General features: G+C 39.6%; 1 protein-coding gene across 5 annotated transcripts in view; it reads right to left on the reverse strand.

Annotated features, from left to right (window-relative positions):
• EFCAB11 (EF-hand calcium binding domain 11) overlaps nt 1-24,900 on the reverse strand; it is a 156,995-nt gene that overhangs the window by 22,710 nt on the left and 109,385 nt on the right. The window contains exon 6 of one of the 5 annotated variants that reach the window (XM_016926579.4): nt 17,461-17,947. The exons of the other annotated variants lie outside the window; for them this stretch is intronic. Coding sequence (XP_016782068.1) covers nt 17,926-17,947 — 22 coding nt within the window. The 3' untranslated portion in view covers nt 17,461-17,925. Of the gene's footprint in view, nt 1-17,460; nt 17,948-24,900 lie in introns of those variants that run through there. 5 annotated transcript variants of the gene reach the window in all.

Raw genomic sequence — 24,900 nt, forward strand, 5'->3', positions numbered from 1 at the left:
AAATACCACGTAAAAAATAGGTGAGAGATTTGAACAGATACTTCACTAAAGAAGATATGATGGAAAATACGCACATGAAAAGATATTCAACGTCATTCGTCATTACAAAAATACTGACTGAAACAACAGTGAGAGATACCACTACATGCCTATAAGAATGGCTAAATTTACAAAGATCGAGTGTTAGTGAGGATGCAGAGCACCTGGAATTCTCATTCACTGCTGGTAGAAATGAAAACAGGTACAGCCACTTCGGAAAAATTAGGCAGTTTTGTAAAAAAACTAGACATATAATACATCTACCACACAGTCCAGCCATTCCACCCCTAGCTACGTATCCAAGGGAAAAGAAAGCACATATCCATTCAGACTTGCACACCAATGTTCACAGCTGCTTTATTTGTTTAATGGCCCCAAACTGGAAACAAACCCAACGCCCATCAACATGGTACATTGTTACAATGTACTCAGCAATGGAAAAGGAATGAACTGTTGATACATGGTATCCCATGGATAAATCTCAAAATAATTACACAGGGTCAAAGAAGCCAGACCTAAACAAGTACATATTATATGATTCCATTTATATAATATTGTAGAAAATGAAAACTAATGTGCAGTGTCAGAAAGCAGTTCAGTGGTTATCTGAGAAGAGGGAAGGGGGAACAGGGAGGTGGGAAGGGGTAGGAGGGTGGGAGCAACTGCAAAGGGATACAAAGAAACTTTCTATTTTTTTTTCTTCCTCCAGGCAGGGTCTCACTTTGTCACCTAGGCTGGAGTGCAGTTGCATGGTCACAGCTCACTACAGCCTAAAACTCCTGGGTTCAAGTGATCCTCCCTGGTCAGCCTCCAGAGTAGCTGGGACTACAGGGGACTACAGGGACATGCCACCATGTCCAGCTAATTATTAAAAAACCCCATTTCTTTAGAGATGGGGTCTTGCTGTGTTGCCCAGGCTGGTCTTGAAGTCCTGGCCTCAAGCAATCCTCCTGCCTTGATCTCCCAAAGTGCTGAAATGACAGGCATGAGCCACTGTGCCCAGCCCCAAAGAAACTTTTAATGGTGATGGCTATCTTCAATATTTGACTGTAGTGATATTTCATGTGTATACATACCAAAAATTATTCAAGTATGTTAAATTATTAAATATATGTAGTTTATTACACATCAGTTATATCACAATAAAAATGTAAAAAATAATTTAGATAAAAAATCATTTATACCATTATCTTTTACAATGGTAAAAATCTGTTAGGAAATCCCAATCCAACAATAGGAATATGACTCAGTAAACTATGGCTCATCAATTTACCATAAAGCTTTTCTGTTATTAAACATAATACATATAAAGACCACATAGACATAAACTTCCTCATAGTAGGGCACAAAACCACATATACAATATTATTACAGCTATACAAAAGCCTAGGATTACATAAGGCTAAAGACTGGAAGAGGCTATAGAAAAACCTAACAGTTGTCATAGTAAAGAAAGGGATTACAGGTGTTTAAGTGCAGAGCTGTCGATTTTTTTTCTTTATTCACAAAGAATAGCATGCTTGTTTTTTAGAGGTTTAATAACATCTTTCTAAAGCTCTCTCCAAAGGAGTTGGGAAGTCCTGCCACCAAAGAGACAAAGAAACTTAAGGAAATTTAAATGCTGAATTCCCCAGCAAAATATTCATCATTTGCCTTTTTCCTCTCTCCTTCCACTCTTCTCCATTCCACCGCCCCCACCACTCTCACCGTTGGCCTTTCCCTGGACACTGTCTCACTCAGGTCCTTCTCATTCCTCCCCTAGCTACCATCTCAGTGCTGCACACTAGATTTCAGTCCCTACACTGCCATCTAGACAGGCGACATCACATATTTCCCTCATCAAAACGTTAGAAGACTCCCACTCGGCCCACATAATACAGTTAACTCCTTCACATAGTCTCTCAGGAGCTACAGTAACCTCTACTTGCAGCCTTATTTAAACATTATTTCCTTATTCCCAAACTGCAGCCTCTTATTTGCTATTCCTTAATTCCTATGCAGTACTCAAAGTTTTAGGGGTATAAAAATGAGTAATAGATGTATGATGGTTAATTTTATGTGTTACCTTGGCTAGGCTATGATGCCCAGTTGTTTGATCAAATACCAGTCTAGACATTGCTATGAAGGTAATTTTTAGATTTTTAGATATTATATATATAAAATATGTTATATGTTTTATACATAATAACATATATATTTATATGTGTATGGTTTCTCTTTGTCACACAGGCTGGAAGGCAGTGGCCTGATCTCAGCTCACTGCCACCTTGAACTCCTGGGATCAAATGCCTGGCTAATTTTTTATTTTTTGTAGAGATGGGGGTCTCACTATCTTGCCCAGGATGGTCTCCAACTCCTGGGCTTGAGCAATCCTCCTGCCTTGGCCTCCCAAAGTGCTGGGATTACACCTGTGAACCACTGTGCTGGGCGGTGATTAACATTTCAATCAGTAGACTTTGAGTAAAGCAGATTGCGCTCCATAAGGTAAGTGGACTCATTCAATTAGCTGAAGGTCTTAAGGGCAAAGACTGAGATCTCCCAAAGAAGAGGCAATTCTGCCTCAAGACTGCGGTAACAACTCTTACTTGAGTCTCCAGCCGGCAGCCTTCCCTATGAACTCTGGACTTGCCAGCCCCCACAATCCTGCAAGCCAGTTCCTTAAAACCAGTCTTTCTACCCTTATGTATATAAATCCTATTGTGTCTGTTTCTCTGGAGAGCTGTAATACCATATGGCTCCTATGCTTATAAAACTCAGGCAAATCTAGGAAATAGGAATATAAACAAATAATAAAACCCAGTGTGGAGGGTACCACACTAGCCCTTCTGCCATAAAGAATGAAAAATATATTTTTAAAAATCACTTTCAGAGATTGGACAACAGAGAGTAAGGCCTGTGGTCCCTGAAAAGAAAAACAAATGAAGTGAGCCCTGGGATGGTCCTAGCTTTCTGCCTAGAGGCACCGTTTGGATGGAGGTGCGGGGGAGGGAAACTTGAGCACAGAGAACCTAACCTACTTCACACCAGGAGCACAGCCTTTTTAAACACCTCCTCCTCTATGTGACAAAACTATTTTCAGCAACACTCATGTAATAATGAGCAATAATCATGACCTTCTTGATTTAGTCTCTGGTTTTAAAACACACATGAACAATCCAAAAAGGAGAATAAATATCACTTTACAAAATATCATTCAAATAGTAAAATCATCCAGGTGTAAACTACAATTTACACATAACAAACATAAACATTACACATGACATTTCCCACTTTCTCACTATTTTCCATTTTAAACACAAATTAAAACTCTGAAGTAGTCATATAGATAAAATTTAATAACTCGAGGTTTTTTTAATGTTTACAACCACTGTGTTATCATTGTTTACACTGAATCTATTGTTAAAACACTGGAGCTTCTGGTGCGACCAGAGATGAAAACACTAACTGCACCTAAAGCCAGTTCAAATGATTCTGAACTGTTATAAATGTATTCTCAAAATGAGCAAGTGTGGCTGCTTATTAAAACTAAGAAATAAAAGTGTACAATTTAAAGTTTATATATGTATTATTAAAACTCAGAGTAACTTCAGCAATTACTTAGAATGTAGGCGTATAAGCGTGCTTGTTTTCTTCCCCTGGCAGGAGTAGGTATTTAGAAACATGGTGATAAAAGAAGATAGATTTTGAGTCACTGTTTTAAAATTCTCTTCAGACAAATACTCCTAAATTTTCAGCACCTAGGTTGGATTGGTCCTCCCACCCCACCCTTGGCACACCACTGGTTGGGAGAGGCTGAGAGTCTACAATTTGTAAGGCAGAGTACAAGAGAAGGAGCTGTGCAGAAAAAAAGCTCCAGAAATTGGCCTCGGTGTCACTTGAGTCTGGTCAAATATCCTATGGACACACAGAGTGTGAGAATCCAAACCCATGGGAAAAGAACTTACAGGTACAGATCAGCCGGATGGCCACAGGACTTCACAGAGGGCTTGTGCATGCTGAGGTTCTGACTACTGAGAGTGGAGACCTCACTGAATACCTACATTATTCAATAGACACCACAAAGGCCATACCTCAGAAATAGGGCTAAATCAGTCACGGAGTAAAAGCTATTCTAGAACTATCCTAACAAAGCTTATAAACCAGCCTGAAAATATCAAGCTGATTTGCAAGTAAACTTAGAACCTGCCAGAAGACATCTCAATACTCTTTAAAAGAAGACATCAAAATCCTGCTACTTGGCCATCATAATGGTTGTAATTGTGATAGGCAGAATTCCTAGGAATAACCCCCAAGATTATACATCCTGAACATATGAAAGTGATGAGCTATAACTCCTGTGATTGTTATATTACCCAGGTGGGACTAATCTAAACCTGTGAGCACAGAACTTTCTCCAGTGTGTAGTAAAAGAGGAGGTCAAAGAGACTCAAAGCCCAAGAAGAATATGACATACCATTGTTGCTTGAAGATGCAGAGGATCACATGAAAAGGAATATGGGCATCCACCAGGGCCAGAGAGTAGACCCTGGCCAACAGCCTGTAAGAAAATGAGTACCTCAAACCTACAGCCACAAGGAACTGGATTCTATTAACAACCTGAGTGAGCTTGAAAGTAGATTCTTCCCATGAACTTCCAGGTAAGAGCCCATCCCAACCAACACCTTCATTTTGACCTCCTGAGACCCTAAGCAAAAACAATGAGTCCACCATGCTGTGGACCTTCATAAGTGAAATGAAAATGGGTGTTGTTTTCAGCTGTTAAGATTGTGGCAGTTTGTCATGCAGCAATAGAAAACTAATATAATAATACTCAGAATCCAATAAAAACATTACTATACATGCTAAGAAGCTGGAAAATGTGACCAATAAGCAGGAGAAAAATCAGACAATGGAAACAGAATCAGAAACAACAAAGCCAATAGAATTAGTTGACAAGAACTTTTAATTATAAGTATGCTCTAGTATTTAAAGGAAGGCATGGATATAGTAAAGACAGAAATGGAAAGTATTTTTAAAAACCCAGTGGAACTTCTAGAGATGAAAAACATAATATCTGAAGTTAATAATTCATGGACTGGGATCAATGTCACATTAAATATTGCAGAAGAAAACTTCTGTGAATGTAAAGACACAGAAATAGAAATTCTCCAAACTAAATCTGAGAAAAAGAAATGAACAGAGGAATGAAAAGAGCATCAGTGACTTGTGGGGCAATATCACGTGGTCTAACATATGCATAATTGGAGTACCAGAAGGTTGAGGAAGAAGAAAAAAACATTCAAAAGAATGATGGCCAAACATTGTGCAAATTTGATGAAAACTAAAATTCTACAGATCCAAGAAGCTCAATGAACTCTAAGTAAGATAATGAAGAACACTATAAAAAACAACACCATAATCAAATTGCTGAAAACTGGCAATAAAGACAGTATCTTAAAAGCAGAGAAAAAGACATACTTGTTCAGAGAAAAAAAATATATAAAAACTACCACTGACTTCTCATCAGACACCATGGGAACCAGTTAGAATTACAATGTTAGAGTGTGGAAATATATATATTTCAAAACAAAAGTAAAATAGAAACATTTTCAGACAAACAGAAACTGATAAAAATTTGTGGCCAGCAGACATTAAATTTAAGGAAGTTCCTTAGGCTTATGGAAAATAATATGAAATGGAAAACTGGATCTACAAAAGGGAAAGAAAAGTACTGGAAATAAAGGTAGAAAAGGGGGATAGAGGAAAACAAATGACAAATGAGAGAAATAGGAAATGTGAAGATGTAGACTTAGACCCAATGATATAAATAATTACATTAAATGTAAATATGCTAAATATTAATTAAAAATCAGGATTGCCAGAAAAGATGAAAAAGCAGACTCAACTGTATGCTGTCCTTAGGAAATTCACTTTAAATATAAAGACACAGATACGTTAATAGTAAAAGAATAAAAAATGATAATCACAGCAAAGAAAGAATAGCCACATCAATATTACTGCTGAACAAAAAATACTGGTGGAGATAATAAGAGACATTTCATAATTATAGCAGGGTCGATTAATCAAGAAGACATAATAATTCTAAACGTATACGTACCTAATAACAGAGCTTAAAAATACATGAAGCAAAACATCGAGAGAACTAAAAGGAGAAACAGACAAATCTATTATCATAGCCGGTTATTTTTAACATTTCTCTCTCAGTAAATGAGAGAACACAGAGACAGGAAATCAGTAAAAATAATATGACCAACACCATCAACCAACTTGACCTAGCTGACATTTATAGAGTCCCACTCCTGACACCTAGAGGATATTCATTCCGTTCAAGTGCTCATGGAACATTTACCAAGATAGATGCTGGGACCAAAAAAAAAAAAAAAAGTTGCAACACATTTGAAAAGATTGAAATTGAATAACGGAATGAAATTAGAGATCAATAACCAAAAAATTGGGAGAACTTTCAAATATTTGGAAATTAAACAGTACATTTCATAATAACCCATGGGTCAAAAAAGAAAATTCAAGAAAAATTAGAAAGTATTTGGAATTAAATGACAGTGAAAATCCAACATATCAGAATTGCGGTATGCAGTTAAAGCAGTCCTTAGATGGAAATATGTAGTTTTAAATGCCTACATTTGAAAAGACTAAAATCAATGATCAAAACATCCACCTTAAGAAGACAGAAAAAGAGCAAGTCAACTAAAATAACTATAAGAAATAACAAGTAACAATGGCAAAAGTCAATTAACTGGAAAATGAAAAAATCATAGAGAAAATAAATGAAACTAAAAGATGCCTCTTTAAAAAAATTAATAAAGTTGATAGCCCTGAGCTAGACTGATGGGGGAGGGGAGAAGAAAACCCACAAATCACCTATATCACAACTGAAAGTTAGAGCCTAGAGTCATTAAAAATATCATAAGGAAATAGTATATGTAATTTGTGCTAATAATTTTGAATTTAGATGAAAATATTCTTTTACATTTTATTTCTCGAAAAAAAAGAGAAAGAGAGAAAGAGAGCGAGTGCAACTGTGAGATGTGAAGCAAGTATGGCCATATGTCAAAATGTGTTAAATTTTGCTGGCAGGTACCTGGATGCTTGTTATAATATTTTCTGTATGCTTGCAATGTTTTATAACTAAAATAGTAAGTTAATTGAAAGAAAATTACTTCCCAGGATCATTCAATCAACAAATAATCATTGATCATCTACTATGCGATAGGTATTGGAGCAGGGTCCTGGGAATATAGTAGCCAATAAGACTGACAGGTTTCTGCCCTAATGGAGAGCAGGGTGGTGGGGGAGACAAACAAATAAGATCCCTCTTTCTCTCTCTCATATACATATATATGTAAGCTCTGTTATTATGTATACATTTAGAATTATTATGTCTTCTTGATTAATTGACCCTGTTATAATTATGAAATGTATCATATATATATATAGTGGCAAGTGCTATGTAAGAAATGAATGCATGATGATAACATATTTACTAGAGGAAAGGGTTGAAGGTTTGCTTTAAATAGGGAGGGTTGGGGACCTAGGGAATATGAAATATGAAGGATGGGTAACAGTCATACATGCCAAGGGAATTGAATTCTAAGAAGAAGGAACTATAAATGCGGGAACTCCCAGGCCAGAGAGAGCTAGGAAGACTGGAACACAGAGGGGAGGAAAATGGTTTGAGACGAAGTTGAAGAGGTTAGATTTTTTTTTTTTTAATGCAGTAGGATGTCATTGGAGGTTTTAGGCAGAGGTGTTGGCTTTATGGTATCTTGGTCACCCTCTAAGAAATGGACTGTAAGAAAGGGAGAGCAGGAAGCTGTCACAAAACTTCAGTTGAGAAAATATGACTTATAGTAGGATGGTAGAGGTGGAGATAAAAAGAAGTGAAATAATTTGAGATTTGCCAGATATGACTTGAGCTGAGTGTTTAAAGACTTGAGCTTGTCATTTTTTTCTTCCACAAGAATGCCACTAAAGGCAGAATAGCCTCCCATTCCACACTTCTGACATCATCATTACTACTATAATGGCTAAGTGCAGCCGCCACTTGGTCCCTTAAGTTACTAGCTTCAGGCACTTCTTCACAATCAACCACAGGGGATAGTTTGATTAATCATGATGCCACGGCATGACCCGATTACTAACATTCCATTTCACATTGACAAGCTGCTCAGCACTGCATTTTGGGCCAAAGACACAATCAAACCATTCCCAGACCACCTGGGACCACTTCTGGTACCATTTATTATATCAGTTGGGATTCAGTTAGAAAATCAGAAACCACAGTGGTTATTTTAAAAGAGAGAATTTAATATAAAAGAAATAGGTTAGACAGGTATTGAAGAACAAAAAAGGCAAAAGAGGAATTCTGCAATTAAAAGGTAGTAACCATTAAAACACATGAAGCCCCTACCATCCTCAGGGCTGAAGAAACAAAGGGATGAGACTGAGGTTATTAGAACCTAGGAGGCTGCAGGAAGGTCCTGTGGAGCTGGAACCCAGACCCCTGGAGAGGGTGCTAGAGGCTGAAGCTGCTGTCTCTGAGGGAGGACACCATAGGAAAACGCACGAAACTAGAACTGCAGACAACTGGAGTGAGGAACTGTTATAGGAGTGAGCCTCACAGGAACTGCAAGAGGACAGGAAGGAACACTCGCCTCTCCCTTCTCTGGCCGCCTGGTAGCCTCTGTATCTCCGGAGGACAGGACCTAAAGGGAAGCAGCTGGGAAACGAGAGATGTGGTTTGTCAGGCAGGTCTGGCCCCACCATGCAGAGTATAGAAGGGTGAGTTTGGAGCCCAGAGACAGTTGAAGGACCAACATGCACTGCTTTTTCCATGACCATGTTTCATGAAGCAATTTTATTCAGTCTTTTTTTTTTTTTTTTTGAGATGGAGTTTTGCTCTTGTCGCCCAGGCTGGAGCGCAATGGTGCAATCTTGGCTCATTGTACCCTCCACCTCCCGGGTTCAAGCGATTCTCCTGCCTCATCCTCTGAAGTAGCTGGGATTACAGGCATGTGCCACCATGCCCCGCTAATTTTGTATTTTTAGTAGAGACAGGGTTTCTCCATGTTGGTCAGGCTGGTCTCGAACTCCCGACCTCAGGTGATCCGCCTGCCTCGGCCTCCCAAAGTGCTGGGATTACAGGCGTGAGCCACCATGCCTGGCCTTTTATTCACTCTTGACATGCATCTTCATATAAATGTTTTCATGATCACCAGAGCCACTTTTTGAGACATAAAACTCTTTTCCAGGGCACCTGGAAGAGTTATCTGGAATACAGGACTTTGATTCCATGCTTAGTACTGACAGTAGAAATTTTTGCCTAAAGCCATTTAGTAGCCATTTGCATAACATTATAATAGGTGTGTTTTTTCATTCAACCTGAGATGCATGTTTGTGATCTCTAATTAATATATAACCACTTATTGTATTGATATGACTGGTCTGTTAACTGTACCCTAAAAGTGTATAAAAACCTATGAAAATGTAAGCATTTATTTTTATGACTGACTTTATACGTTTTAATTTTTAATCAGAATTTTTAACTTTGTGGTTTAACATTATTAGCTGATTAGAGCAATAATATTTGTTATTTTCACCCTCAATTTATGGAGGTGAAACAAGCTTCACTGGACTTTTTTTCATGAGAAAATACTTTTCTGAGTATGACAGGGGTAGAAACCAGATGATGACATGGAAGTGATTCTGAAGAAACCAAGACCCAAAGAGTTCATAGTGCTTTTCCCCAGAACTATGATCCCTAACATGCTGAGTTCAGTTTAAAGCTGTAATCGATGTTGACATGCTAAAAACATAGTGTTCGGTTTTTTGTGTGTACTGGCTATGAAGCAATGAGACCATCAGAACTTATGGGGTGTTTACTTAGAAAAATTCAGTTAAAAACCACAAGAATTTTTTGAAAGAAAGAATATTGGATTAAATAGCTTATGAAGCAGATGTTCAATATTTTACATATAAACATTAGGGCTTTACGGGCTTAATAAGAAGCAGTCCAGCTTGCCAAAATTAAGATCCATATACAGTTGGGGCGATATTAGTGAAAAGACTGTATCAAAGGCATTTACTTGGAAATATTGGGTGAATCTGCAGCAAAGAAGGTGGCTCAAGCACTACTTTTCAGTGCCACCATAGCTCAGCATATCCAGGCACTGGCTAACGATCCAGAAGGCTAACCCATGGAGCAGTTAAAGCTGGCAACGTATTTTTCATTGCAGCATGATAATTGCACTCACATTCCTGTTTATGTGCAATTGGAACATGATGGTGATATGAAGGAAGAGTTCTTTTTTTCAATTTTGTTGCTGACATACATAACTAAGTCTGAACTGTATAAAACTATGAAAGATTATATTGTCAACAAATGTGGTTTGGAGTTCAAATTTTGTGTAGGGTATGTTCTGACGGTGCAGGAAATATTCTGGAGGAGTTATCCTGACTAAGGAGCTTGTACCAGAATGTAAATCTATGTTTTGTTTCTCTCATGAGAAGGTCCTGCTATGAAAAGAAATGTTGGTGGAAGTAAACAGTGGGCTTAATGTTGTACTAAAAATTATGAATTAGGTAAAGGCTAGTGCGTTAAATCTTAGATTATTCTCTTGTGTTGCATGATACTATGGAAGCAGATCATAACCAGCTGTTGCTGCATGCTGGGGTACGATGATGACCAATAGGCTGTGTTTGAGAAAGTTTGAACTACAAAACAACTCTTAAATGTTTCTGCAAAATAAGAAGACAATTTGGCCCCAACTTGTTGAAGATATGAATTGGACAGAGAGGATTGTTTATGCATCTGATATCCTCAGTAGTTTTAATGATCTTAATACTTCCATGCAAGGAATTAATGCAACATGTTTTTCAATGACAGGTAGAATCAAATGGCAAAAATGAAAGTTCAAAGCTTGGAAGAACAGTTTCTGCAGATTGCTATGACACAGGTTCCAAAATGTAACAATTTTAAATGACATAGTGATGATTCTGATATTGCACATCAATGAAGAGCAAACACCAAACACCTTAAATTTGATAAAGCATTTTGAATTTTATTTTCCATCAAAAGAAGATCTATGTCTAAAAAATCCATGGATCTAGGATCCATTTATTTCACCAAAAGATAATTATATTTAATTATAATTTACAGGATATATTGCTGGCACTCATGTCTGTTGAGGGATTGGAAGACTTTGAAAGCATAGTGGCACTGGCTCCATCTTAGATAAAATTTTAAAATGAATAAACTGAGCTCACTGAAAATTGCTCTAAAATCTCTCCCTCCATTCCATTGTGAGACTGGTTTCTTTTGTATCATTATTAAAATAAAGCGTAGAAATTATTTAGATATACCTTATTCCCTACAAGTAGCCTTATTGGCAATTTTACCTAGATTAGGTAAAGTATCAAGTAGGAAGCAATCCCATTTGTCACATTAAAAACTTTAAATATTTATCCACATTGTGTTCAAAGTGTACAAATAGACATTTAATATGGGAATTCCATTTTCCCTTAAAATGAAGAAAACTTACAAGTGCAATAGCCTATTAATTGCTTACACGCATACTTTCAATGAACAAACATGAACAATTTTTGTATCTTTTTTCCTATACCCCAGTAATTATTGCAATATAACTTCCTGTTTGCTAAAAATTACAACTTTTATATGTCTTTTTCAAAAATTTCATTTTTCTAGTAATTCACTTTTATTAATTTTTACAAAGTATCGGTTTGCAACAGACTGGAAATTTATAAAAAGTGGTTCTTTTCCACAGAGAGTTTAAGAAGCACTGCCTTATAGAATGTAATATAAAACGAGCCTTTCCTTCAATATATATCCCTTTGAAAAGCATTAGTTAGCTTATAAAGTACCTTCTACCACCAGACATGCTTTCAGTTACTTTATTTTGAACAGTACTAGTTGAGCCTGAAACAACCTCAATCAATGCCAGGTTTTGATGCTTACAGAGGTCACCTAATGAAACTGGCAAAAAATTTCACAGATCTAGTTCTCATGCTTAGTGCTATACACTCATAATTGCAAATAGTGGCTATGGTTGTAAACAAACCTTTAAAAATCATTTTAAAAGCAACATAGTAAGTGGTTACATATTGGAGGTCACAAACATACATCACAGGTGAAATGGAAAAAAGAAAAAACTCCATACCTATCATAGGTGAGATGAGAAGGCCCCTCCTGATGTACATTTTACAAGGATCATTGCTGGACTTATTTATTGGGTGGAGAAGAGACCTGAAGTAGATTGTTGGGGGCAAAGGCAGAATCCTGGAGCTGGGTAAGAGGCTGAGATGGTGGTGGAGGTTTGCACTGGGTGACACAGTGGAGGTGCTGAGAGGTGGTCAGAGTCAAGATTTGTTGACAGCTTGGATGTGGAGGGTAAGAAAAAGAAAGGAACTTGGGATGACTTCCAGGTTTCTGGCACAAGCAACACAAAGGATGGAGTTACCATTAATTAAGATGGCAGAAAACCATGGGAAAAGCAGGTTTTGGGGAGAAGATGAGGAATCTGGTTTTGAACATGGAGATGTCTATCTCACATTCACGTACAGAGTTTAGAGTAGAATACTCGCAGAAAAGATAAAAACAATTTCAATGTCACTAACAGGGACTGGTGAAATTATGGCACATTGATACGACTGCTGAAAGAACAGGAGTTACAAAGAATGTGATATCACTACAATAATATGAAATGTTGTCTATATAAAAAAGCAAGTTGCTGAATGGTACGACAGCATTTTAACTAGATATCTCTATATAGTCTATGTATGTATGTGCATGTATATATTAGTTTACATACTCAGAAAAATTTGGATCTATAGACACCAAATAATTTAGCAGTGTTTACCTGGAGAACGAGAATGGTGAAGGGAAGAATGGAAGGAAAAAATTGTACTTTATTTCTATATTGTTAGAAGTTTTAAAGAAAGAGCATGTATTACAAGTTAGTACAAATTAACAAAGATTGAAAGGATTGAAACCTTTCAAAAAGTGTTTGAAATGATGCTTGCTTCATATATAAGCAAACTTTCTCAAATACAAGCACATTTTGCCAAGGTTGTTCTTTGAAATGAAGAAGCATTTTTTGATTACAGCTTTTATCTGAGGCAGCAAGTGGTCTAAGATATGGAGTGGGTGGTGGTGAAGAGTAGAAGAGAGAAAGAAGGCATGCAGAAAGGGGAATGGCAGGCAAGGGGCAGGCATAATTTAGAGATCTAAATCCCAAGCTAGGGGCTGGGCGTGGTGGCTCACACCTGTAATCCCAGCACTTTAGGAGGCTAAGGTAGGAGGATCATTAGAGGTCATGAGTTCGAGACCAGCCTGGCCAACATGGTGAAACCCCATCTCTACTAAAAATATAAAAATTAGCCAGGCGTGGTGGCCGGCACCTGTAATTTCAGCTACTTGGGAGGCTGGGGTAGGAGAATCACTTGAATCCGGGAGGCAGAGGTTGCAGTGAGCCGAGATTGCACCACTGCACTCCAGCACTCCAGCATGGGTGACAGAGCGAGACTCCGTTTCAAAACAACAACAGCAAACTCAAGCTAGGGGCAGTACAGGATCTCTGGCCATGTTTTTGCTTGGCTAGCACAGTGTTTTCAAATTTTTAAATGTGGATGTCTTTAGGCAACTTGGGAGCTCTCCAGTTTGCCATAAGCTCTACCACTCCTCAAGATTTCGCATGACGCCTATGTCACACATGTATGTTTCTGTAGGCAGTGACTCTTCCAGCCCTGCAAGCACTGAATTCTTACTCTGGGCTCAGCACTATACAGATGTTCCTTGACTTACCACTGTAAGTTGTAAATATCGTAAGTTGAAAATGCATTTAATCCACCAAACCTACTGAACATCATAGTTTAGCCTAGCCTATTTAAATGTGCTTAGAACACTTACATTAGCCTACAGTTGGGCAAAATCATTTAACACAAAGCCTAGTTTATAATAAAGTGTTGAATCTCATGTACTTTATTGAATACTGTACTGAAAATGAAAAACAGAAAGGCTGTGTGGGTACTCAAAGTACGGTTTCTACTCAACGCCTATCTCTTCAACACCACTGTAACGCCGAACCATCCTAAAAGTCACGGACCATTTGTATGAAATTCTGCCTTATACTGTCTTGGTGGCATAGGTAATGCCAGAAGATCAAGAGCATTAACAGAATTTTCCCCACAACATTTTCATGTCTCATCTATCCTCCTTTGAGCCATATCCATTTTCTTACACAACAATAAAAATTAAAATTGTTACCATATCATTTTTAAAGTTCCTACTTATGTTGCAAACAACGTGAAATACACAAATCATCAGGTAATGGAATCTTGACTTTTTATTTAATTTTGGCAATTCTTTCTTCTCTGGACCGACAAGAGTTTTCCCTATTTAAGTAGAGAGTAGCACATAAAGGTCACAGGATGAATGTTGTTATTAAAGTAACTGTGGCAGGAACAGACGGAATGAAATGATATGATCTTTGGAATCTCGTGACTGTGCAAAAAGTAGGTACTTCTGAGTAACACAGTCTGAAGGCTAGGACAAGAAATGCTGGCAGGTAAAGCCAAAATAAAGTCATAAATTCAGCATATCTTTTGGCAGGCATCTTTTCATATATTAAATAATATCCACTCTAAGATTTCTTGAAGTGACTGTTCACATAATTATTTGTTGGATGAATGATGAATGAATAAACAAAGGAATGTTCTATATGTGACATTTCTTCATTTCAATGAAAAGAGAGCCTTAAATAGTTCTCGCTGAATTCTTTCAGTGTCAAGATCTAATATGGCCCCTAGGCTGGTGTGTGGCACTCAAGTTCTGAGTATGGAACATGGAACTAAGTAAGAGAAGCTTTACTACAAGATATGAAAAGGAAAAGGCTATAATGTTTAATCAAATTTATCCAGGGAAAAAATTTTGAAAATGTTCTTTTCAATAATCATGGAACATCCATTGTCTTTTTAAGGTTTCTTTCTCAGAACTGCAGAAATCATTTAGTCTAGCAGAACACTGTGTGGCTTAAATTTATTTTCTTTCTCTCTAGATTCTCTGCCAAGAACTACAGAGCAAAATGAAATGATGGTGTGGGGAGACAGCTGCTAAGTAATCTCTTTATTGTATTTCTAATAAAATAGCTACACCACTTCTGTTGCTAACATATAGCCATATTAGTTCTGAAATAAGCTATTATGGTTTTTTCCCCTCAGTGGACTCCAGTTGCAATAAGTAATACATCATTTATAATTGGAAATGTGTATCCCTTAAAGAAAAGTTTGTGGCCGTGTGTGGTGGCTCACACCTGTAATCCCAGCACTTTGGGAGGCTGAGGCGGGCGTATCACGAGGTCAGGAGATAGAGACCACGAGGTCAGGAGATAGAGACCATCCTGGCCGACGTGGTGAAACTCCGTCTCTACTAAAAATACAAAAAATTAGCCAAGCATGGTGGCGCGTGCCTGTAATCCCAGCTACTCAGGAGGCTGAGGCAGGTGAATCGCTTGAACCCAGGAGGCGGAGGTTGCAGTGAGCCGAGATCGCACCACTGCACTCCAGCCTGGGCAACAGAGTGAGACTCCGTCTCAAAAAAACAAAAAACAAAAAACAAAAAACATTTTTGTTTAAACTTCTAAAGATTTGTGAGTCTACTGCTTGAATTTGCAACCGGCAATTGGATCTGCATATGTAATTTGATACTGACTGAGCCCCTTCTCCAGGCAAGGCACTGGGAGTGCAAGGAATTAGAAGGGAAGCCGCCTCCGGCAGAACTCTGCGGAAGACATTTGTGGGAAGGAGACTTGGAAAGCTGTTCGGGAAAGTAGGAAGGTGCATGGATCTCAGGGCAAAGAGCATGCTTAGAAGGTAGGCTCAAGAGTGCCCAATACTGCAAGGACTGAAGTACCCACAGGTAGCAACAAAGAGGTTCAAGGCAGTTTCAGCAGAGTTACTGGGGCAGAAATAAAATCACAGTGGACTGAAAGAGATTTGGATATGACAAGTAGAGAAGTGACTGCAGCTTAATGCAGAGCTTCAGACAGAGAAGATAATTGATGCAGTTAGGACCAGAGGAAGTAGAAAAGGGCAGAATCCAAAGCTATGGTGGAAGGATTTGTCTGGGGCTGGGAGATAAAGGAAATAGTACCCCTGCCATTGTGACCAGGATGAAGCGGGCAGTGGTTAGTGCTGAAGAAAGTTAGCCATCATCCCCCATCACCCTCATCCTTACCAACAGTGTATAGTAACTGCAGAGGGAAGCAGAAAGTAAAAGACATTATGCTTTGATGACTTCTATTTTCTTGGAGATATAGGAGGCAAGGCCATTTGCTGAGAGTGACAGGGGAAATGGGGCAGGAGCCTGAGAAAAGTGGCAAAGGTTTGAAAGTGCTTCTGTGGAAACCAGAAAGAGCTGCCTGAGAGAACACAGCAGGATGCCCGGAGGCAGAGGCCCAGCATGTTTACACTGCTGATACAGGCTGTGGTCCCTTATCTGAAATGCCTGGAACCAGAAGAGTTTCAGATTTCTGATTGTTTTCAGATTTTGGAATATCTGCATATACGTAATGAGATATCTTGGGATGGCACTCAAATGTAAAGACAAAATTCACTGATACTTTATAAACATATGTATAGCCTGAAGGTAATTTTATATAATATTTTCAACAATTTTGGTTTATGAAACAAAGTTTTGACTGCAACCAGTCACATGAGGTCAGGTGTGGAATTTTCCATTTGTGGCGTCAGATCAGCTCTCATAAAGTTTCAGATTTTGGAGCATTTTGGATTTCAGATTAGGGATGCTCAACATGTGTGTGTGTGTGTGTGTGTGTGTGTGTGTGTGTGTGTGTGTGTTTGAGACGTTGTCTCACTCTGTTGCCGAGGCTGGAGTGCAGTGGAGTGATCTCGGTTCACTGCAACCTCCGCCTCCCGGGTTCGAACAATTCTCCCACCTCAGCCTCCTGAGTAGCTGGGATTACAGGTGTCCACCACCACGCCCAGCTAATTTTTGTATTTTCAGTAGAGACAGGGTTTCACCATGTTGGCCAGGCTGGTCTCAAACTCCTGACCTCAGATGATCTACCTGCCTTGGCCTCCCAAAGTGTTGGGATTACAGGCGTGAGCCACTGCACCTGGCCCAACCTGTATATTTTTATTGCAGACACTCAACAACCTAAGTGTAAAGCAAGAAGATGGAGAGTCAGGTTGGCCCAGGGCTAAGATTTTGCTAGGCAGGAGTGACGGATAAACAAGGGTGCTAGGAAGTTGAGGGCATTGCTAGGAGTATGAGGGGCTATAGGCTCCAGGCTAGACAGGGAAAGAAGGGAGTACCACAAGAGGTTTACAGTCTGAGAAAACACAGATGGTCAAGGGACTACAGGTCTTGATGAAAATCAAGTGTAATGGGGCCCAGCATAAGACTCAGGACAGAGGCGACCCTACCCTGGGCCCTGCATTTTAGAGGACTAGGCTCAGTCTCATCTTTTGCTCTAGAGTCCTTTCATGGAGCAAGGACTCTATTGGACCAGGAGATATGTCCATCCAAAGCTCATACCCGTTACCTTTTAGACCACATTCCAGGTACCTGGGACCCTAGAATTTCCTTCCTACACAGCCCTGAGGCTGCTTTTAGTACCTTTGCAGGCCTCTTCCTGAGGGTCTGCCCAGAGTGGTTGTTTGAAGGGGATGTGGATTAAGCATGGATGTTGGGGGTGGTGTGTCCACACAGTGTGTAAGGCTCTTCACCATGGGGAGCAGGGCTAGGGACCAGACGTCAGTACTCCCCTGTGCCATAGATGTTCCACATGAACCTCCAGGAAATTGATGAATCCCAAATAAAACCTCTGCCTTCTAGCTCATTATTAATGTACATCTGTCAGGGTAGAAAGATAAAACAGATTTTATTTAATAGTTTACCTTGATTTATAATGTTTAAATATATAGACATGGCTGGGCACAGTGGCTCACACCTGTAATCCCAGCACTTTGGGAGGCTGAGGTGGGCAGATCACTTGAGGCTAGGAGCTCGAGACCAGCCTGGCCAACATGGTAAAACCTCGTCTCTACTAAAAATAAAAAAATTAGGCGGCTGTGATGGCGCACGTCTATAATCCCATCTACTTGGGAGGCTGAGGCAGGAGAATTGCTTGAACCCAGGACGAAGTGGAGGCTGCAGTGAGCCAAGACTGTGCGACTGTACTCCAGCCTGGGCAACAGAGCGATACACTTGCCTGAGAATCTGCACAGGTGAGGGGTGTGCCTGAATGATAGAGTCAGCTGCTAAGAGGCCAGAGGAGGGGTTATTAGACTTCTGGTCAATATGGCAGAGTAAACACTTGCTGAAAATCCTTAGGCCTCTGCAACATACAGAAATAACAGATACACTATTTATTTAAACCATATAAGCCTTATACTATTTATTCTCTATTTGCATATCCATCCAATCAATTTTCTGCCTTGCCCTGTGCCCTTCTGGGTCACATTACCTGGGCTCCCTTCCAGTTAGGTTTGGCCAACAGAAGTTCCACCAAGAAACTGGAGTGTGGGAGAAGAGAGGATGGGATATTTCTTTCCTGTAGCCTCCCTGCTTCCTTCTGGTAATGGCTACTTTCCTCCAGATACAGCTTCTACCAGGCGGCCCTTCTCAATAGCTCCAGCTCTCTTGGGCTCCTGTAATAACATTTCCTCCCTTGCCCTTTAGAGCCTGCTGTTCTTAGTCTCTGGGCACCTCAAATGACCTTGTTGTATGCTTTATTCCTGGCCTTATATCTGTAAATAGTCCCTTCATTCAAATCTCTTGAATTTAGGTATCTGAATAATATTGTTTTCTGCTGGGGCCCTGACTGATAGAACCATTTTTAAAAACAAGAAAGAAAAGTCTCTGTGAATAAAAAACGATAATAAACCCATGCTGGTAGTGACGGGTAAGACTATGGCCATTGTGAGATTGGAGGTAGGGGCAGGTGCTGAAAAGACATGGGGTCTGAGGTTTCTACATCTGCAAAGGGAAAAGAATATGAATGCTGAGCATGACTCCACATAAATCTAGGGGTGGGGCGGGGAGCTGTGGGGGTGATATCAGTTTCTTTTTTTTCAGTGAGGGTCAAGGCCCCAAATTACCTATGATTAGAGATGAAGATAAGACACCTATATATAACTAGCCTCTGAGTCTGCATTTCACATGGGCATAGAAATCACTTCCCTGCAGTAGGATTCCCAAGCTATGCCTAACTTATGAATTGTTTCAGAGCTGAGGAATTCATAGGCCTGGGGTTGAGACAATTCCCAAAGAGAACCTTTATAGGGCAAATCTGTAGGGAAGTTAAGCTCTTAATTAAAGAAAATTACAAAAGGATATGCACCATGATTAAAAGCAGTTCAATGAATGAGAAGATTCATATCCGAGGAAATATGTACTACAGAACACTCTGAATAAAGACTTTAAAAATCCTCAGTCATAATAGAGATTACTAGCAAGATTGTAAAATCAGAAAGTTGTGAAATAAAAAGAGGTAGAAATGAAAAGGAACCAACTGAAAGTCTTAGAATGAAAAATTATATAATTAGCAGGATTGACAGAGCTGAAAAGAGATTTGATGAACTGGAATGTATAACTGTGGAAATCTCCCAATATGCACTACAGAGAGATAAAAAGGAAAAAAAAAAAAACAAAAAAACCCTGAAAGGAAAGTCAAAAAAACACAGAAGACACAAGGGAAAGTGCTAACATTAAACTAAAAGAAATTTCAGAAGGAGAGAAAATATTTAATGCTGCAAATATCAGATTAAGGGAGAAAAACAATAACAGCATTTCACATATGTAGAAAAATATTCAAAGAAACCCAACAGCTATTTATAGTGGAAAAATTGAGCAGATTGGGAATACAAACGCATTTTGCTTCCACCAAAACCCTACAGCAACATCATACTAAATGGTGAGACTCTAGAAGTATTTCCTTAAAAAAGCTAAAAGCACATAAGGATGTCCACTATAATTTCTACTACCCAACATTATATCAGAGATCCTGACTCATAAAAAAGAGTTATTTCAATGTGGTATTTTAGCAAAGATGTGTTTCCTGGTAATGATCCAGGGTATAGCTAAGGAAGCAGGCGGCTAAAGTAACACAGATAAATGTGTTGATGATGTGAAAGAAATGAAAATCTAAAGGACTGAGTAGTTTTGATGATGGCAGGGCTTTGAGTTTTGGGGGAGGCTATATGTGACATAGGTGACTATGAGGTTAGTGGATGACAGTATTATGGACAGAGGACAAATCAGTCAGATAGCAGGATGATCAAAAGAGTAGGGTCTACAACAGAGTGGGAAACAATGGACTCCGAACAGCACTGTGCTTCTGGAGCAGGATTCTCTCAACTGGGAAAAGCTCTCAGGGAAGAGTCAAATTTCAGTTAAGGCAAGAAGACAGGTACAATGTTCTACCATCCAGTTAAGGAGGTGGGTGTATTTACTATGAAAAAGGGATTCCAGGAACGTCTTTCACAAGTTTGAGAGAGGAAAAGGGTGGAGGCTGAGTGAGAACAAATAAAGAGCAAAGTAGAATGGGGATGGGACAACCAGAGAGAGGGGCTTCTTTTTCTAACAGAGTGGTCAGACTGTGAGCCTGGGGCATTAGCTGGTGATGAGGTTGGAGGTCTCTCTGTTAGTCTGCCACAGCCCAGATACTTACAGGAGGATCCATTATATGTGTTAAGAAATGGAACATGAGGTCTCTTTGGGGTCATGATTGGGAAGAATAAAAACAAGAGGGAAACAAGTGAGGTGGTTTGGCAGGCAGCTTGTATTAGTCAATTCTCACACTGCTATAAAGAAATACCTGAGACTGGGTGATTTATAAAGAAAATAGGTTTAATTGGCTTACAGTTCCACAGCCTATACAAGAAGCATGGTGGCTTCTGCTTCTAGGGAGGCCTCAGGAAACTTACAATCATGGTGGAATGCAAAGGGGGAGCCAGAACTTCGCATGGCTGGAGCAGGGGGAAGAGAGAGGAAGTGGGGAGGTGCTTCATATTCTTTAACAACCAGATCTTGTGAGAACTCATTCACTATATAGTACCAAGGGGGGATGGTGCTAAACCATTAGAAACCGCCCCCATGAACCATCACCTCCTACCAGGCCCCATCTCCAACACTGGGGATTACAATTGGATATGAGATTTGGGTGGGATATGAGATTTGGGCAGACCCAAACCCTATCACAGCTCAAATGGCCTGGTTGAGTCAAAAGGCAACAAAATCAAGTCTGACCTCCAGATGAGATCCACTAGGCATTCCCCATAGATTTGCCACTTAAAAGTGCCCTTGTACTATACTGTAGTCTACGCTTACACATATTCAACACAAGTATATTCAAGTTTCTCAATATGAGAAATCTAGAAAAACTGCAATATGACATTAAAGCATGTTTCTAGAACAAACACCCATGTCTTAAATACAATAAATATTTAGTAGAGGGCTATAAACTTGGAATCTAGAAGTATTTTATAGAGTAGGCTTATACTGAAGATACTTGAGATACTTTATTTTACAATTGCAATGAAGAAATTGTTTTGTACTTTGCATAATTAACCTTAGAGAAATAGATTTTGGACATCACTTAACTATCCCCCAAAAGCAATAATCTCCATTACATTTGCCTTATCATTTCCTCTGATGCAGAACACAGCATGTTCAAGTCTTAGGAGGCATCTCTTTCAGTAATGACCATTGAGGAACAAATATCAAAATAAGCAAGGATTGGCATCTGTCGGCTTATGAATCTGGAATGTTAATTATGTAAGACAAACATGATGTATTCAAGAAAATAGTACCCATTCATCTGCTTTTTTTCAAAATGGAAAAGCACTACATTTAATTTGTGGTTCTCTGCATTTTAAATAGGCAATTCAATGAAGCAATAAATGTGTTCATAATGAATAGATTTTTCTACATAGGGATCTCTTAATGGCAGTGGCGTAACTGAAGATTTAACCTGGTGAACATAAAAGTAAACAACAGAAACACATAAGAATAATTTGAATTGGTCAGAAAATGATGTTTTGGTTAAAAAGAATATTATTGTTGAGAATAAATTTTAGGTTGTGATAAAATGCATCATTGTGTAAAAAGATGAGACTGCTGTAATTAAGTTACCAATATCTAAAATAAGCTACAGCTCCCCGTACACACCTGTCTCCTCACAAAACTGCCATGCTTGGGCACTCTGGGGAGCCCCTCTGGCCTTCCAGTCTCCCGTGTCTTCTTCCTCACACTGCCTTGTGCTTTTTCTCCTTTAATCTAAATTCCTACTACTTTCCTCCTCCTGAACCTTTCCACTGAGTACCATGGAATTTCCATTTGCTAGTTAAACTATCATACATCCTCATCTGTCTCAGCTAATGCTCATTTCACCTCATGCCTTGATTGGAACTTGGTTTTTCGTTGGAGACATGGCTTCTCTCCATATTTTCCCCAATCCTTTCACCGCCTGACTCTTCTGGAACACCCCATTCAAACAATTTCCCCTTCTCTCTTATGTCTTCAGCTTTCTCTCTCTACTGCCTCCTTCCCATTGAGTGAAAGTAATCTCAACCTCCCTCTCTCCCCATCCTTTCTCTCTCCCCTACTGCCTTCATCTCCCCTCCCCCTCAACTACTCTCTTCTTCCCCGCCGCACCCCCAGTCTGCTATCCTCTCTCCCTCGCTCTTTAACCTACTGGAGCGTGCCATTCTACTGATATTGTTCTGGAAGCAGTCAATGACTCAACAACTACCTCCTGGTTACTAAGTCAAAAAGACCCTCTTAATCCTCCTTGTACTTCTTGGCAGTACTTGTCACTGCTGACCCCGCCCCCTCCTTTCTTCTTGACTCTATTCCCCTTGCCTCAGTGCTCACATAGTCTGGATTCTGTTACTTCTCTGGGCACTGTTTACTGTTTTTCAGGGACAGTTGCACACTCTCCTTTCTTTAATTATCCCTTAGATGTCGGTACCCCCAGGGTTGTCTCTTAGGCAGTCTTCTCTTCTTATTCCAACCCTCTGAGGGTTCTCACTCAGCCCATGGCTTCAGTTACAGTTTGTGTGTTGACGGCTCTCTCCTCTGTGCCTCTAGTCCAGATGCTCTTTCTGAGCTTCAGAACAACGCATCGGAGTGCTGACCGGGCAGCTCCTCCTAGGTACCCTACAGGAACTCAAGTCAGATTCCTCCTCCTTCTCTCTAAACCTGCACCGCCTGTGTTCCCTCTGCTGGTGAACAGTATCATGACTCCCAGGTGCTGAACCTGAAACCTAGATTCAGTCTTGATGCCTACCTATCCTTCCCTCTAGCCACACCCAACCATTTACCTAGTTCTGTAAACTTCTCCACACACCTCTCTCTGAAGTGTATGCATGTCTCTCCAACACTTCAGCCATATCCTAGTCCAGGTTCCATCAGCTCTCTGATTGCCACAATGACCCCTAGTGGGTCTCCCCTGCCTCTAGACATCCATTCCCTATGGCCAGAGGGATCTGTCTAAAATGTAATCTGGGCGGGGCGTGGTGGCTCACGCCTGTAATCCCAGCACTTTGGGAGGCCGAGGCAGGTGGATCACCTGAGTTCAGGAGTTTGAGACCAGCCTAGCCGACAGGCTGAAACCTCTTCTCTACTAAAAATGCAAACATTAGCCCAAGCATGGAATCCCAGCTACTCAGGAGGCTGAGGTGGAAGAATCACTTGAACCCGGGAGGCGGAGGCTGCAGTGAGCCGAGATCGTGCCACTGCACTCTAGCCTGGGCAACAGAGTGACCCACTGTCTCAAAAAATAAATTAATATGATATGATATGATATGATATGATATAATATAATGTCCCTCTTGTGTCTTAAAACGCCCCAGTATCTTCCAGTTCCCCTCAGAGGAGGTCCTGCCTCCTGAACTCACACAGCCCTTCGTGATGTGGCTGCTGTCCTCTAGTTCAGCTTCTGTCACACCATCCCCCTTTACCCTGTGCTCAAGCTACACTCCTCTTATTTCTGCAGTGGAGCCATGATCTCTTCCATGGGGCCCTCTGCACATGATTTTCCATATACCCAGAGGAATCACTCTGTTATTGCTTGGATAACTCTTATTCATCCTTTAAGAATCAGCAGAGAGACATTAATTCGTCCTGGAAGTTTCTAAACAGGGTGAGGTGCTCCCATATCACCCTGCGCTTTTCCTATCACAGCACTTACCACACTTTATGGGACGTATCTATTTAGCTGTAGATGACTTAGCTCCATGGTCAAGGTCCACTCCTGTCTAGTACACAATGCTATCTCTACACCAGCCCAAGCCCACTATATAATATTCTCTATGTACCAGAACGGTGGTTCTCAAACTTTTTGGCTTCAGGATTCCCTTATACTCTTAAAAATTGAGAACTCTAGAAACTTCTGTTCATGTAGGTTATATCAACAATATTTACTATACTAGAAATGAATATTAAAACTGAGAAAAATTTAAAATATTAATTCATTTTAAAATAAGTTATTTGTATTTTAACATAAACATATTTTTAAGAAAATTCATTTTGCAAAAGAAAAGTAAGAAGAATATCATGATTTTACATTTTTGTAAGTCTTTTATGTGTATTCCCTAATAAATTATAGCTAGATTCTCTCCTGCTTCCGAATTTCCTTTGTAGAGATACGGCTGTAGTATATAAAGAAAAATATGGCCTCACATAGATTCATAGTTAAAAAGGGGAGGAGTATTTTCATAGTCTTTTCAGATGACTGTAGATACTCTTGTGCTACACTGTAACTCAGTAAGTGGTATTTTCTTAAAGACTAGCTGCAGTGTAGA

The sequence above is a fragment of the Pan troglodytes genome, chromosome 15 (genome assembly GCF_028858775.2).
Source record: "Pan troglodytes isolate AG18354 chromosome 15, NHGRI_mPanTro3-v2.0_pri, whole genome shotgun sequence".
Lineage (NCBI taxonomy): Eukaryota > Metazoa > Chordata > Mammalia > Primates > Hominidae > Pan > Pan troglodytes.